At 34.3% G+C, this 17,408-nt stretch overlaps 1 protein-coding gene and 1 long non-coding RNA gene across 2 annotated transcripts; both read left to right on the top strand.

Annotated features, from left to right (window-relative positions):
* Nucleotides 1-261: 261 nt before the first annotated feature.
* On the top strand, nucleotides 262-1,854 carry LOC145034296 (protein STAY-GREEN 1, chloroplastic-like). Its single transcript, XM_078982676.1, has 4 exons — nucleotides 262-566; nucleotides 649-822; nucleotides 1,114-1,281; nucleotides 1,373-1,854. The coding sequence occupies exons 1-4, from the start codon at nucleotides 438-440 to the stop codon at nucleotides 1,733-1,735; spliced, it is 834 nt and encodes a 277-aa protein (XP_078838802.1). The 5' UTR covers nucleotides 262-437; the 3' UTR covers nucleotides 1,736-1,854.
* A 13,973-nt stretch (nucleotides 1,855-15,827) lies between these two features.
* On the top strand, nucleotides 15,828-17,135 carry LOC145033373 (uncharacterized). The gene is made up of 3 exons (XR_013677512.1): nucleotides 15,828-15,901; nucleotides 16,406-16,498; nucleotides 16,600-17,135. It is a non-coding gene; the product is annotated as an uncharacterized LOC145033373 (long non-coding RNA).
* The last annotated feature ends 273 nt before the right edge of the window (nucleotides 17,136-17,408 follow it).

Genomic DNA, 17,408 nt, shown 5'->3' with positions numbered 1-17,408 from the left:
ATAGTAACCTTATTTGGAATTTTAAGATCCTGGTCAAATTGGGATTCTCTAAGATTCTATTTCGGGTAATACAACATGAGGTGGTGATTTAAACTTATGCCCTTTATATTACACACTAACTTCAGTTTAACCCCTCACCGCTTAAATATTCCAAAAAGACCCATAAAACGTGGTGAATCCTGGACCATGGGAGACGTCACCGTCACCGAACAGTCAGGTAACCTTCTTTTCAACGCCACGCTTCGATCCCTAACACGCCATCTTACTCTGTTTCTTTAGTGATGCTAATCCTTAAGCATTCTTCTTCGAATCAACAACTCCCACCTTTACAAAATACTCTGTGTTCTTGGTGTTGTGTGTGTGATCGATTCATCCGATACGGATAGGCTTTTTAAACCGATCAAAAAAGGGGATTCACGTCACAGATTTAGAAAGAAATGGCTTCTCTGATCCTTCCCACAAAGCAAAACCCTCCATCGTCTTCATTTCTACATCAAAATCATCAAAACAATCCGTTTTTCACTAACAAAAGAAGAAGGCTCAAGAGGAATCAAGCCCTAGTTCCCGTGAGTAAAGATCCTTTCTTTTTTTCTTGTATTTTGAAAAGTTTGATCTGATTTTGATTGGTTTTTTTTTTTTGTGGGTTAGGTGGCAAGATTATTTGGGCCTTCGATCTTTGAAGCTTCAAAGCTGAAGGTTTTGTTTCTAGGAGTTGACGAGAAGAAGCATCCTGGAAAACTTCCAAGAACATATACACTTACACATAGTGATATCACTTCTAAATTGACTCTTGCAATCTCTCAAACTATCAATAATTCTCAGGTAATTTCCTTTTTCTTTGATCTAATTTCAAAATCCCTGACGACTTGTTGAATTCCTCTGTTAATCAGTTGTTTTATGTGATGTAAGTATATACTACTATATAAAGGAATACAGGAAGGATTATATAGATGTTGGATTCGAATTCGTTACTTTTTATGTTATTCTAGAAACGTCCTCTTATATAAAGGATTATTATATTGAGTTAGTTAGTATATTAATATAATATATGATGATCAAATAAAGAATCTAAGATCAAACCATATGTTCTTCATGCGCAAAATATATATACAGTTGCAGGGTTGGTATAATCAATTATACAGAGATGAAGTGGTAGCAGAGTGGAGGAAAGTGAAAGGAAATATGTCTCTTCATGTTCATTGTCACATAAGTGGTGGCCATTTTCTTCTTGATTTGTGTGCTCGACTCAGGTTCTTCATCTTCACCAAAGAACTCCCTCTGGTAACGAATCAATTTTATTATTCTCTAATTTTGTTACAATCATATTTATACATAGAATATATGCCCTTTAAAGTAAACACTTTCTTATTAGGTGTTGAAGGCATTTGCTCATGGAGATGGGAATTTGCTAAACAGCTACCCGGAGTTGCAGGAAGCTTCGGTTTGGGTTTACTTTCACTCAAACATTCAAGAATTCAATAGGGTTGAATGTTGGGGGCCACTCAGAGAAGCAGTGAGACCCTTATCCATCACGACTTCATCATCATCATCATCTGAATCCACCATTGCTGAAGATGGAGAAGGATCAAGCAATTGGGAGATCCCAAAGCCATGCCTAGAAGCATGTGCATGTTGCTTTCCACCGATGAGTTCAATCCCATGGTCACATGATCTTGTGAAGAATCAAGACGATGATGATGGTGCCACCCACCAAGGGTTGCAACAAAAAGCTTGATCATCAAGCTTTTGTTGATGGACGTTTTCTTTGTTTATGTATGTGATGATGATAAAACATGTATTGCATTTTGTATATAGCATTTTAAATTTTTATTGATACCAAGTCCAAGAATATAATTACACACCTTAAAACATAACTAGGATATCCTACGTAAATTGTTGGGATCTGTTTTGCATTTTTATTTTATGTATTTATTATAACTCTCAGTTTCTCTATTGTGAGTGTGTGATTTCATTGTTTCTAAAAGCTCGAGTTTTATGGTAATGGGTTAAATGTTAAGAAATTGATGATGAAGAACCTAGTAGTGAGCCGATGTAATTATACTTACAAAATATAACGATAAGGAATGTACATTTTGGTTGAGACTTGAGAAGGGAGTTCAAGAAAAGTCAAGCCAATAGGTATGCGGACTGATGTTGATCTTTTTGATGCACTTGTTGCAACTTATAAGGGCAGAGGGCTTTAAACGTTGGTGGAGGATGGAAAGAAAGAGATAATAAAAAAGTATTAAAGGGATGTTTGGATTAGATTTTTAGCTTATTACTTATAGTTTATTTGTGGTGGGAATAAGCAATAAACAATAAGTATGGGAATGGATGCTTATTAAAATTAACTTATTTAGCCTAATAAGCTGTATTTTATCCAAATACTTAAATTAATTTATTATAGGAATAAGCAATAAGCACCTCTTTTTCCTATCCAAACACCCCCTAAATATCCCCTATATACTAAACTTCTATGTTTCCCTAGACATAAGCAAAATAACGGAAAACATATTGCCTTCTTGTTTTCGTGTTTAGGTAAATTTTTTTTAATATATGTTTAGCTATTTAACAACTTAAATATGTTCACATATTATTATTGTTACCTATTAAAGAAAGTTGTTTAAATGTGAACATTTTTTTTTTTTTTTTCATGTTTAGGTAATTTTATTTTTTTTATATATATTTTTGACTATTTAACTTATTAAATATTTTCACATATTATTATTGTTACCTACTAAATAAAGTTGTTTAAATGTGAACATATTTTTTTTTACAAATTTCTTAAAGTTTTTGATAATTTCTTACAACATTTTTATGATATTTTTTTTCTTCGGATTTTTCTAATATAATGTTTTACATCTTTGTTTATAATTTTTTTAAATTTTCTTTATTAATTCGTATAATTTTAATACAAGTGTTTTTAAACCAAATATTTTATAAATGTTTTAATTTTCTTACAAGTATTTAACTTGTTTTTTTTTATATTTTTATACAATTTTTTTATAACTTTCATATATTTATTTTTAAACTTTCTTTTACACCATTTTTAAAGTGTTTCAAAGATTTTGTATGATAGTTTAATATTTTTTTATAGCATTTTAAATACTTTCGTTAAATACTAGTTTAAAACGTTGTATTAAAAAAAAAAATCAAAAGTTTATAAACTTCTAATTAAAAAGTTTTAAAAAGTTAGAATAATTTTAAAACATTTACATTATATAGATTTTTTTTATTTGCTAATTAATATTTTCTTTTTATTTTTTTAAAAGACCCTCCATACTTATTGTTACATATTTAATTTTGTTTAATTTTATTGTTAGATACTATTTACTTTAAAAATATTGTATATGCTCAAAAACAAAAAAAAATAAATAAAAATTATAAGAGGCTATAGAAAATATTTCATAAAACAAAAATATATTTATTAATTAAAAGTAAAGTTTAAAATTGATCAATATTTAATTAATATTTAGAAATTTTTAGATATTCTAAAAATAACATTTGAGAAAAATAATACAAACAAATATGAAAAATAAAATCATTATTAAAAGAGAGAAAAATTATTTATCAAGGTAATTAACTTTTCTTTTTGTTCATATTTGGACAACTTTCTTTTTTCGTACAAATTTAACTATTTAATTTGTTAATTTGTTAACATATTACCATTGTCACTTGCTATAGCCGGTGACAATGACAATATGTGAACACTAAGGTTCTAAATAACGTAAGACATGACTTGATGACAATGTTAACCTCAAGTTTTTTCGAGCTATGGCGAGCCACGTCGTTTGTAAGGCGTACCATAAGGCGGCAAATATATATATATATATATATATATATATATATATATATATATATATATATTACTATTATTCATTTTTATTTATATATATGACTTAAGGCGGCAATTTGTTAAAGCTCGGCGGTAACTACAAGCCTTAGAGTCGTGACGAACCATAGCGGAGCCATGACGAACTTTTTAGAACCTTGGTGAACAAATATAACAAGTTAAATTATCAAATGTGTACAAAAATAAAAAGATTAAACGATAAAGAAGATTACTCCGATAACTAATTTTCACATAGAATAAAGAATACTAACAACTTTAGGAACAATTTTGAAAACGTTGCAAACACAAACTACTTTAAACATAACTTTCAAACTAACATTTAATATCATGACATGCCGAAACTCATTCAAAACAAGTACCATGTTTAAAGCATGGACCGACATCACATCACATAACTACTCGGCTACAAGTTAAAATAAAAAATATTCTCTTTGACATTTTAAGTTATAATATGTGAATAATATTTTCTAGGGATGAGTATAGGTAGGTACCTGCTTCATTTGGTGGAATCGGAACCGAAACCGACGGTTCCTAGAAAGTTAGAACCGGATCCGGAGCCGCTCTAGGTAGTTCTTAAATTTTTGGAACCAGTCCCGAAACCAGCGGTTCCGGTTCCGGGAGCGGGTAACCCGGTTAAATTAACTTTGTTAACTTTTGTCGATAAACCGCAACTTAGTTCGATCCAAATCGAATCAATTCAGACCAAAGAGGGACACAATCGGACGAATAAATTCTAAACCTGTCTAAGTAACACACACATATTTATATGAAATATATATATATATATATATATATATATATAAACCGGTTTCGGTGGGTACCCAGCGGGTAGCGGTTCCGAGGAAATGAGAATTGGAAGCAGAACCGCTTAAGGCGGTTCTATAACTTTAGGAATCGGAACCGGAACCGCTTAAGGCAGTTCCAGTTCCAGAACTGACAATTCCGAGGCGGTTTCGGTTCCAAAAGCGGGTACCCGGTTTCGATGCTCATCCCTAGTATGCTAAACTGCATGTCTGGCTTAGAGATATCTGTTATAAAAACCTTATATTTTAAACTCGTATTAAATTAATTAACTTTTATTAAGTCCTGAATACTGGTTAAATTATTTAATTTTGGATAATTTTTCTGATTAATCGGGCTAATCTCAAAAATTATCCAAAATTGAATATTTTAATCGAAATTTATGATTTAATCAGAAAAAAATATAAGAACTTAATTAAACATGAGGTCAAAATGTAGAGACTTTATAGATGATTTTCCTATATGTAAGTTTTTGCTTATTTAAATAGTTTCAAACTTAAACATTTTAGAGTACAGATTTGGAGTTCTTTAAAACGAAGCAATATAAGTTTCTGATTTGAATGAACTCTCAAAAAAGTTACAGTTAGATTTTAGGTCTAATCCTATCAACATTTACTAATTTCTAGGATCGTGATTGTCATCACTTTTCAAAATTTGTGATTTCGACTCTTATGCTTGGGATATCACGAAATTTGATTTGAGATAATCCAAGAGGGACAGTTTAGAAGTCAGATCACTTCCAAATCCGAAACACATAAAGTACCTTGTGTTAGAATGTGGGTCTTAAGAATATCAATATACTTAGATATTTCTTGGATAGTGATTACAATCACTTTTCAAAATCTATGATTTCAACCCTATGGCCTGGTATCACGAAAGTAGATTTAGGGTAATCTAAAGAATTTCAATTTAGAAGTCAGGCCACTTTTAAATCAGAAACACATAATATACATTGTTATTTTTGTGTTCTAGATAGATAGAATGAATTAATATACAATTTTCATGTATGAAAGTTCCAACCCTTTTTCAGGGACCAAAGAAGGATTCTTATACTAGTTGGAAAAGTAGTTAAACAAAAGTTGCATCCTTTTGGTGCCAAAAAACGTTGGTTGCTAATACATAACTAACTCATGACATCATCATGATATCACTACAGGTTTTGGCGGGAAAATGCATGGTAGGAGTCATACTCGACAAAGAAATTCGTTTAAGTCATCGCCAGGGGCTCTGCCCCTTAGACCCCGCTAGGGACGCTGCCCCTAGACCTTGCCAAGGGGCTACAACCCATTGGGACCCTACACCTAGGGATGCGGCCTCCGGACCCCCATATTCCCGAGTTCACAATTATCGCACCAAGTGTGCACCCTACACCTTCAAGCTCGGTTCGTAAATGAAGTTCGACATATCTCTGTAACATCCCAAAATTCATGACCAAAAATTTCATTTTTAATTATTAAATAAAACCATAGTTATCAAAACCTCTCGTTAAAACATAAGTTATAGTATCTCAAAACATCATAAACAATATATCCATATCAAAACATATATCAAATATATCAAAGTAAACATCCCAGGCTAAACACCATGGTGTGTGCAATGTAGTTATCCCGAGCTCTTCCCTTTGTTACCAGAAGTAACTGAAACCAAAATTGAAAACCGTAAGCACGAAGCTTAGTGAGTTTTCCTAAACTACCACATACGATACACATAATCACATAATCACATATAAACATATTGTTAACGTATCCCTCAGAGGAATGTCAAGAAAGAAGTCAAATTAACACCGGGCTTGGCTTGGTCAGAACCTAGTCTAAATCCAAGTTCATACATTTTCCAACGCGAAGAGTGCTGATATGGCGGTTAAGGTGCAGAACCACGTCTTAACCCATTCTCCAGGAAGTTACACCCCGGTAAACGTGGGACCAATCAGAGAGTCCCACTTGCCCATTAGACGATAGCCACGATCTTTGTAAACATTTAGAAGATCCTCTCCCAACCAATGAGGGAATGAGGCAAAAGATGTGACGAAGGACCCGCCAATATGGGTCCGCCACGTCGCACCTCACGAGGGAAATTTCAACAGAATTGGATGAGGATACGCCCCGAAAATAGATATAAAAGGATCCTTCTTCGTTACTAGGAAGGGGACCGAAAATCTTCATTCGCGATAGATATTTAAATTCTCCTTATCACTCTGAAACGTTACATGCTGTAACATTCAAAATTTTAAGCCAAATTTAAATTTTTCCAACCATTAAAAACCAACTAGTGTTATAAAAGACAGTTCCTCAATTTTGCATATTTCTTAATTTCTCTGTCTTTCATACCGTTATGTCTCGGTTCTACTCCTTCTGTTTTCACTTTCTGGCCAATGCTCCTCAATGGCTCCGATGACGGCACACAGTTTTTCCATCAGGTAAATTTCTGATTATAAATCCTCAATTTGATCGTTTTATGTATTCTTTTATTTTTTTATCTTAAATTTTGTTTTTTTCCCGCTTTTGATTTTGATCTTACTCTGAGCGACATTGCGTCACTGCTACTGGTGGTTAGTCACGGCAACCACGGCGTCGTCAGAGGTCATGTTTGTTGTCTTCTGTGTCTTTTAGGGTTTGGAAAATCCTCAATTCAAATTAACGCATCAGATGCACCACACAAACACCATGTAGATTTCACACAAACACCCCTATCCTTCAATCGGAAACACCATCGGCGACACCTTAGGAGCGACCGGTGTAGCATCTTCCGTTCATCTGTGTCGTTCAATCAGCTTTGCTGGAGCCACAAGGTTAGTTTTGAATCTTTGCCTGTTAAAGCCCAGTAATATGTACATCTGTGATCTGTTACTACGAGGCAAAATGGGTCCCTGTTAATGATGTAGCCATGAAATTCGAGACCCTAAACATAACATCACAGATAGTTTTCATGGGATATGTTTACAAGTTCTGTATTAGCCTTGATTAACACTTATGTTTTCAATTAGTGGCATCTGTGGTTTTCATGTGTCACGTTCTTGAAGGGAATTAGGTCACTAGAGATAAATTGGTAGCCTTGAGTAACAAGTATGTATAAAAATATGTGTAATGTGTGTGGTTTTTTTACTTGATGTTTGTAAGTAATCAGATCATCTCTTTCATTTGATCATCTGTCATTGTGAAATTTAAGTTTTAATATAGTGAAATGCAATTTATGGCTTTACATATATCATTGAAGGTATCATTAACCGGTAAATTATGTTTATAAACAGATTAATGGTTTGTTTCCATATACATTTCATGTATCAAAACTTAATTTTTGGGTGTTACACACTTGATTTTGTTGTTGTTGAGATACGGTAGGATTGGTTTACACTTACTCTCTGATATTATGGTTCACCTACACATTTAAGGTATTTTAAAAATTCTAAATGTAATGATTTTTTATTTAGTGTTTGATAGTTGAAATTCGGATGTGGCTAGTTCTCATTCAGAAGGCTAGAGAAGGAGGGAAACGTATATCTCAGTTCCTATTTTGCCTTCTCTGTTAACAACGACACCTTTTAATACCATCAACTTCTCCTCTAAAATCAGGTACCTCTCATTCCATTTTATGAAATTTCTTGACCTTACAATGTTTTTATATTTTATGAGATTTAATTAAGTCATTTCTATTTTTTTTTTCATTTATGAATGAGTTCACTTGGTAAGAGTATTTATCTTTTGTTCTTTCTGGAGTTTGTTGATGGGTATTATAGAAATTTGAAGAGAGTCAGGAAGCACACCAGGTCATCTTCCCTTTCATATGGAAAAAACAGAGAAAGCATCAACAATGGTCGAAGATCATTTTGGTCGTCAATTACAGGTACAATAATAATTCAAGATTTTGTGTTCATGAATCATGATAATCTAAATGTCATTTGTCATGGTAATTCTAATGGTGTAATATGGCAATACGATGTTTTAATTTCTGATTTTACCCTTATCTACCACTCGGGAAGCAAAGAGTGGAGGAGGTTGAATTTATATTTGTTATCTCAATGTCTTATCCTAATCATCTAATAGCTTATTCGATTCTTTTCATTTATGTATACGTTATTAGACTACAGTTTGTTATTTGTGTATTGTTTTTCTATTATAAATTGTAGGTCCAGCAATAGTGTGACATCCCCAAAAATCACGGCCAGAAAAGACCGATTTTGTTTATGCTTTATAAAAATCAGAGTACTTCATTTTATAAAAATGTTGCGGAATTTGTTCCCAGAAAAACATGGTAAATATGTTATTAAAACATTTTTGATGAAACGTATTTATTTCATTTTAAAACGTTTGGGATGTCATCGTTAATACAGAAACATAAGCATAAACAGAACTTACAATTATTTACACTAGTGATCTACATCTCTTTAAATCTCTCAGTGTATTGTGACTTCATATCAACACCTGTGATAAAAATAAACTGAGTGGGTCAGGTTGGGAAACCTGGTGAGCACATAGGGTTTTCAACCCACAATAATATAATTATTTTTTTTAAACATCAAACAATCAACCCAATTACCCATTCCCGTTATCCTCACATTACGTCCCTAAAACATCTAACACAAGGGACCTAGTCAAAGGACTATCATTGGGATGGAGTATATCTGGTGAGCACACAGTTCACACAGTTCGAATAAACACACAGTTCGAATAAACACACAGTTCGGTTAAACACAAAGTTCAAATAAACACCTACAGGTTGCGAGCCTATTAGTGTTCCACTGGACTGTCTAGAATAGTCTGTGGTCGTCATCTATACTCCGCTAGATAACTAGATCATCAAGAACATCTATAACGAGGCATCTCATTATTTCATTTTATCACACAGCAACTAATACATCTACCCATGTCTTACCCAACACATTCTGTAGATATAAAATACATATACAGTTTAAATCATTGAAAACATGTATAAAACGTTCATCCAGCATAGATAGCAAGTATACAGATAATATACACACACAGCACGTAATTTATATAAAATACTTCATATCTATGTGTAAGCTGAAAGTAACTATGCACTCACTTGAAAAGGTGGTGATTCCGAACTCAGACAGCGCTTCGCTTCTTAAATAGAATTTTCTTCGACGAAACCTAGTATTATTACCACTAAAGTTTAGTTTATTATTCGCCGAGACTAATTAATAGTCTAGCTATTATTATTATTATATAAGCGTAAAAAAAATACTTATATAACCCATAATAATAGCCCAAGTCTTTATTATAAGTTCATAATAACAATACTAATTTTAAATATAAGCTATATTAAAATAAGGTAAGCATAACTTACTTACAAGGGGGTTTTAGCTAGGAGTCGGGCTCTGCAGGGGCAGAACTTCGTCGCTGAATCTTTCTAAGAAAGATTCGTGCAGCGCTTCAGCACTCACCTTATTATACTAAACTACAGAAAGAGAAGTCGAATCACGAGGGACCGAAATGCTCGGGGGATAAGGAGAGAAAGACTCTTGAATCAAGAGAATGGTGCAAGAAATATGAGAGCCCAAGCCTCTTATTTATAGTAATTGAATTTACAAAAACTACCCTCCATAATTACTTAATAACCTTATAGTTATATAAACAACTAAACACCCCTCTATAATACTATTTTAAATGGATTTAATGATATTTGTACTAAACTAATGTCGAAAGAACTCAACATTAGTCTTATAATGACCGCATTGTCGATACCTTTCTAATGATATATACATATGTATATATATATGTGTACGTATACATGTTTTATACTTTATTTTAATACGTAAATATGCTATTATAATTTGTAACTCGTTCATACGAACTCCGTTTTTGACGTTCTTTATATCCGCGCGTAGGTGGAGACGTACTCTACAACTTTCGTTTAGACTCCGTCGGCTAATTTTGACTTTATTTTTAAAGTTATATTTTTAACAGGCCGGGACAGGATTGGTCCGTTAAAATCTCATAACTTCTTTATCCGATGTCCATTTTCGTCTGTCTTTTTATCGTTACGCTACTAATAAAGAGATCTTTGATTCTTGTTTAGGTTGTGTCGGCTAAAAATCAATCGATCTAAAATTCGAATTTCGGGCTGTACACCGCTAATCCGAAACTTCGAAAAATCATAACTTCTTCATACGAAGTCAGGTTTGGGCGTTCTTTTTATCGATGTTCTTAGTTTAATATATTCTACGACTTTCGTTTAGAGCGCTAAGGCTAAATCTCTCTCTATCATAAATTTACTATTTACGTCTTCCGGTGCCGTGCCGGTTTTGCCGTAAAACTTCGGCGGGCCATAACTTCTTCGTTATAACTCGGATTTCGGTGTTCTTTATATGTATGGAAACCTTGTGACATATTCTAAAACTTGGTTAAGACTATTCATTCTAAATAATCTTTTGTCGAAAAGTCATTTTTGACCCCTATTGCCTCTAAATTGACTAGCCCGGATCTGCGGGCGTTACAATTATCTCCCCCTTAGGATGATTACGTCCCGGAATCATCAATGAAACAAGGATCGTATAATGACTCCATACGTCATCTCTTCATCCTAGGTAATAATTATAACTTCTTTATTCCTTCAAGTCTATCTCTTAGACTTATTGACTGTAAGCAGTACTTGATCGTGCACCTACTCTCTACCTCACACTAGACTTCAAATTATGACCTATCATTATGTGATGCACGTTTAGACTTAGGTCTCTTAGAGTTAAATTCTAAAATAGACTATGCCTTCCTTCATGTTCTAATGTGATATAATCACACTTTAACATGTAGCGTTTCTGGCTACCAACTTCTTTAACAACGAACGCGATACTTCTATTGATCGCTTTGATTTCAATTGTTTGGTTTAAGTCGGATGCTACATCGAACTTGGTTCCCTGAACCACGCAACATACTCATCGTAGTCGGACTCAATTCGGTACGACCACTAGGGTCGGAAATTAACAATCTTTTTAGTCATTATCGAAACGATGGTAATGACATACTTGAAAAAAAACAGAATCAGTTACTAGCTTCTTGGTAACCTTGTGACTTTCCCTGATCCAAGTGTGAGTCATGTGCTTCCGGTAGTATAGGCCTCTACTACCATTCACACCTACTCATACTCGTCCCAAGTATTGTCCCGCAGTCTCTCCAAGTCACCATACAAGAAAAAAAACAACTTAACACATCAGATAACAAAACAAAGGTTTCATATTATTTCTTGAAACGATTACATAGGTGTTCAAGTTCACCCTAGACTATGCCTCTAACAGGCTACATCATATGATTCTATGGCTACATTATAACTCGATCCTTGGATGTCAAGCCGTCATTCCTGAATCCTCGCATTGTCATCTGCTTCGTCTAGGATCATATGAAATGCTCTTGACTTCGGTTTTGGCGGAATGTTTGGTTTTTCCGCCTCTTTCTTTTTCGGGCAATCCTTAGCAACATGCCCTTCTTCACGGCATTCATAACACACCCTTTTGCACTCGTTAGCGTAATGTCCGGTCTTCCCACACTTGTAGCAAGTCACTTCTTCGCTACATTTCCCAAAGTGATTCTTTTTGCACTTCTCGCACCATTTCACTTTGTTTCCTCCTCCGCTAGACTCCTTTGAACCAGACTTGATCTTCTTATTGGGCCTCGTAGATTCCTCAAACTTCCTCTTTTCGCCAACCTCAATCTTGTTGGCAGCTCTTCCCTTAATCATATCTTCCACAGACTTGGCAGCCCAGATAGCTGCCTCCAGAGTAGGTGCCTGACGCACTGGCACCGCGTACTCCCATGGAAGTCCCTTTGCGTACTTGTCGATTTTCGTCAGCTCATCCGGAACAAGACGCAAGGCAAACTCCATCTTTTCTGTAAAGTTGTTCGTGTATTCATCGATTGACATGCTTCCCTTCTTCAGGGTTAGAAACTGGTTCTCTAGCTCAAGCAGGTTTTGAGCTGAGCAGTACTTTCGTTTGAATTGCACCAGAAATTCTGCCCATGTCAGTTGCAGGGGCTCATTAGGGCTCAGAGTCTTCCCCAAGGTATTCCACCAACGTACAACACTTCCTCGAAACTGACGCACTGCAAATGTGGTCTGTAGCTTCCCTCTGCAACCGCATGTCATGAAGGCTAACTCTATCTCCGAGATCCAATCCATGACCCCGATCGGATCCTCCTTTCCAGTGAAAGTCGATGGCTTGCAAGTCAGAAAATCCTTGTACTTGCATCCATTCCTCTCGACTTCGTCATCTTGGTTGTTTTGTCGAACTATTGGTGGGTTGACTTGACCAATAGTCCCACTGTAGTTTCCTTCCTCAGTCCGCCCTTCGTTCAACTCGGGCTGTTCGATCTGAATAGTGGCTTCCTCACGATTTTGCTGGAGCAAACGTCTGGTTTCCTCCATTTGACGATCCAACATCGCTTGGATCATCGCTTGCACTCCGGCCATTGTGATTGGCTCAGCGGCGGCTTCTATCACCGGTATTTGCTCAATCACTGGGGGTTGGTTTCTGTTCCCATTTGCATTCATGTTTCCACTACGGGTTCTTGCCATCTTGATCTATACACCGAATAAGGTGAATCTAGATCTTTACTTAGGATTGATGGTTAAATCATCCTTATCACTCCGAAACGTTTATATGCTAGTTCTAATATCGTAGTCGTATGTTTAGAATCCTAAACACATAAGGTTTCCAGATCCGGTCGGCAACAGACCATAGATCCGAACAACTAACAGCATATCAGGCACAAGTATTTAGCACATAAAAGCATTTTAGGCACAATTCCTAAAATAATCTAGTGCTCACACCTCACAATCATCGCTTAGCATTCTAAGTTTAAGTCTAGAAATAAATCCATATTCCTAGTTCGCTTAAACTAATGCTCTGATACCAACTGTGACATCCCCAAAAATCACGGCCAGAAAAGACCGATTTTGTTTATGCTTTATAAAAATCAGAGTACTTCATTTTATAAAAATGTTGCGGAATTTGTTCCCAGAAAAACATGGTAAATACGTTATTAAAACATTTTCGATGAAACGTATTTATTTCATTTTAAAACGTTTGGGATGTCATCGTTAATATAGAAACATAAGCATAAACAGAACTTACAATTATTTACACTAGTGATCTACATCTCTTTAAATCTCTCAGTGTATTGTGACTTCATATCAACACCTGTGATAAAAATAAACTGAGTGGGTCAGGTTGGGAAACCTGGTGAGCACATAGGGTTTTCAACCCACAATAATATAATTATTTTTTTTAAACATCAAACAATCAACCCAATTACCCATTCCCGTTATCCTCACATTACGTCCCTAAAACATCTAACACAAGGGACCTAGTCAAAGGACTATCATTGGGATGGAGTATATCTGGTGAGCACACAGTTCACACGGTTCGAATAAACACACAGTTCGGTTAAACACAAAGTTCAAATAAACACCTACAGGTTGCGAGCCTATTAGTGTTCCACTGGACTGTCTAGAATAGTCCGTGGTCATCATCTATACTCCGCTAGATGACTAGATCATCAAGAACATCTATAACGAGGCATCTCATTATTTCATTTTATCACACAGCAACTAATACATCTACCCATGTCTTACCCAACACATTCTGTAGATATAAAATACATATACAGTTTAAATCATTGAAAACATGTATAAAACGTTCATCCAGCATAGATAGCAAGTATACAGATAATATACACACACAACACGTAATTTATATAAAATACTTCATATCTATGTGTAAGCTGAAAGTAACTATGCACTCACTTGAAAAGGTGGTGATTCCGAACTCAGACAGCGCTTCGCTTCTTAAATAGAATTTTCTTCGACGAAACCTAGTATTATTACCACTAGAGTTTAGTTTATTATTCGCCGAGACTAATTAATAGTCTAGCTATTATTATTATTATATAAGCGTAAAAAAAAATACTTATATAACCCATAATAATAGCCCAAGTATTTATTATAAGTTCATAATAACAATACTAATTTTAAATATAAGCTATATTAAAATAAGGTAAGCATAACTTACTTACAAGGGGGTTTTAGCTAGGAGTCGGGCTCTGCAGGGGCAGAACTTCGTCGCTGAATCTTTCTAAGAAAGATTCGTGCAGCGCTTCAGCGCTCACCTTACTATACTAAACTACAGAAAGAGAAGTCGAATCACGAGGGACCGAAATGCTCGGGGGATAAGGAGAGAAAGACTCTTGAATCAAGAGAATGGTGCAAGAAATATGAGAGCCCAAGCCTCTTATTTATAGTAATTGAATTTACAAAAACTACCCTCCATAATTACTTAATAACCTTATAGTTATATAAACAACTAAACACCCCTCTATAATACTATTTTAAATGGATTTAATGATATTTGTACTAAACTAATGTCGAAAGAACTCAACATTAGTCTTATAATGACCGCATTGTCGATACCTTTCTAATGATATATACATATGTATATATATGTGTACGTATACATGTTTTATACTTTATTTTAATACGTAAATATGCTATTATAATTTGTAACTCGTTCATACGAACTCCGTTTTTGACGTTCTTTATATCCGCGCGTAGGTGGAGACGTACTCTACAACTTTCGTTTAGACTCCGTCGGCTAATTTTGACTTTATTTTTAAAGTTATATTTTTAACAGGCCGGGACAGGATTGGTCCGTTAAAATCTCATAACTTCTTTATCCGACGTCCATTTTCGTCTGTCTTTTTATCGTTACGCTACTAATAAAGAGATCTTCGATTCTTGTTTAGGTTGTGTCGGCTAAAAATCAATCGATCTAAAATTCGAATTTCGGGCTGTACACCGCTAATCCGAAACTTCGAAAAATCATAACTTCTTCATACGAAGTCAGATTTGGGCGTTCTTTTTATCGATGTTCTTAGTTTAACATATTCTACGACTTTCGTTTAGAGCGCTAAGGCTAAATCTCTCTCTATCATAAATTTACTATTTACGTCTTCCGGTGCCGTGACGGTTTTGCCGTAAAACTTCGGCGGGCCATAACTTCTTCGTTATAACTCGGATTTCGGTGTTCTTTATATGTATGGAAACCTTGTGACATATTCTAAAACTTGGTTAAGACTATTCATTCTAAATAATCTTTTGTCGAAAAGTCATTTTTGACCCCTATTGCCTCTAAATTGACTAGCCCGGATCTGCGGGCGTTACAAATAGGTTATTGAAATTGTCACCCATATAGCTTTTACAACATCAAAGTTGGCAAAAAATGTTTCCTACTTTGCATATCAGGTAATTTTTAAATTGTAATTCTAATATCATGAATGTGAATGATATATAATAATGGATATCCGTTCTTTTTCTTATAAAAATGTTATAACGCTGGTTCGATATTTGAAGTGCTACATCATCCAAAATCTAACCAAAATATAATATTTCCTAATATACCCTTCCTTCCTTGATTTGTATCTGTAATGTCAATTACTAACTTTTGAAGGTATCTGTAATTTGGAATCATTTCATGCAGCTGATTCAAAGTTTGACCAAAATATCCTTATTAAGGAGTGTGCAGTATCATAGAAGTGTGTTACTAACTTCTAATTCATTTTTTTTTTTGTTATTAACGATGTGTAATTTCTTTGTTTCCCAATAACCACATGTACTATTCTAATTGATTTGTTTATCAATTGCTTAAATTTTTATTTTTTTACTTGAGCATTTTCATAGGTCTGGCATTGTATTTTTTGTAAAGTTTGTTGCTATTTCCTGTTACTTATTGAGACCCTGGATCAGCAGAAAGGGCTTGTGAAGACCCCAACCCTATGATGGATTGACGAAGAGGTAACTGTAATATCGCATCTATTAGTCGTTCTTGAGCTTCTCCTCAAGGTTTTTGTCATAATCTTTTTAAACAAAACTAAATTATTTAATATGTTTTCTGTAAAGAAAGAGAAATAATTTAATATAATGTGTTTTGATCGAAACCCTAGGAAGGAATCAACATGGGAATATTGCATTTCAAGGGACAAATACAATGAGCCACGGTGCATCATCATGTTACAGTGGTGTAGCACCACCACTTGCTCCTCCTCCGCCACCTCCACCACCACCTTCCGTCATGTACCCACCGTATGGGTGAGTTTTTCTTACACTTTGTGAAGTTTAGGTGAAAAAGTGAAGTTAAAAAAAACATTTATAAATTAACAAAGAAAATTGGTCTTGACAGATGATAAGTGGGTAATGGGGGCATATATATACATATATGTTGTTGAATTTTTTATAATTACTTGTGTTCCTTGCTTTATTGCCAAGTTGGTTGCCATTACAAGTTACATAAACTGCAGACAACCTTCAGCTTTTTCAAATTTAAATGGTCTCAATTAACTCTTTATATTAATTATATAAACTCATCAATTAGTAATTTTTTAATGAAAAAAAGATCGATATAATTCGCTATAAAAATAGGAAAATATTTTCGGTTGTTTTTAATTTAGGTTTTTGAATCTACACTTCTTGGTTAAACTGTTTGTTTAACTTACCAAGTTCTTTTCCTATATTAGTTAGTATATAGTGTCAGTTAATTTAGTTATTTCATTTATTTAATGAGCTTTTTATCAAGGAATTTTTACTAAAATCCGTCTAAATATGATTGTAGAAGAAGTTGTTAATTTGGCCATTTGGGTCATAATGATTTCTTCTACTTGGTATTGAACTTTGAAAAATCTATCTAATTATAGCATTGTACTTTTAAATATTTTTCTAATTAAAACGCCGCAGTTTAACGCAAAAAGGGAAGAAA

Source organism: Lactuca saligna, chromosome 3 (genome assembly GCF_052625555.1).
Source record: "Lactuca saligna cultivar CGN05327 chromosome 3, ASM5262555v1, whole genome shotgun sequence".
In the NCBI taxonomy this organism is placed as follows: domain Eukaryota; kingdom Viridiplantae; phylum Streptophyta; class Magnoliopsida; order Asterales; family Asteraceae; genus Lactuca; species Lactuca saligna.
This window is presented reverse-complemented; position numbering and strand designations above follow the sequence as displayed.

Excerpts from the sequence above, each read along its gene's own strand:
- LOC145034296 (XM_078982676.1), top strand. The coding sequence starts at position 438 with ATGGCTTCTCTGATCCTTCCCACAAAGCAAAACCCTCCATCGTCTTCA. Across the intron at positions 567-648 it reads GGAATCAAGCCCTAGTTCCC|GTGGCAAGATTATTTGGGCC; the intron begins GTGAGTAAAGAT and ends TTTGTGGGTTAG. Across the intron at positions 1,282-1,372 it reads TCACCAAAGAACTCCCTCTG|GTGTTGAAGGCATTTGCTCA; the intron begins GTAACGAATCAA and ends CTTTCTTATTAG.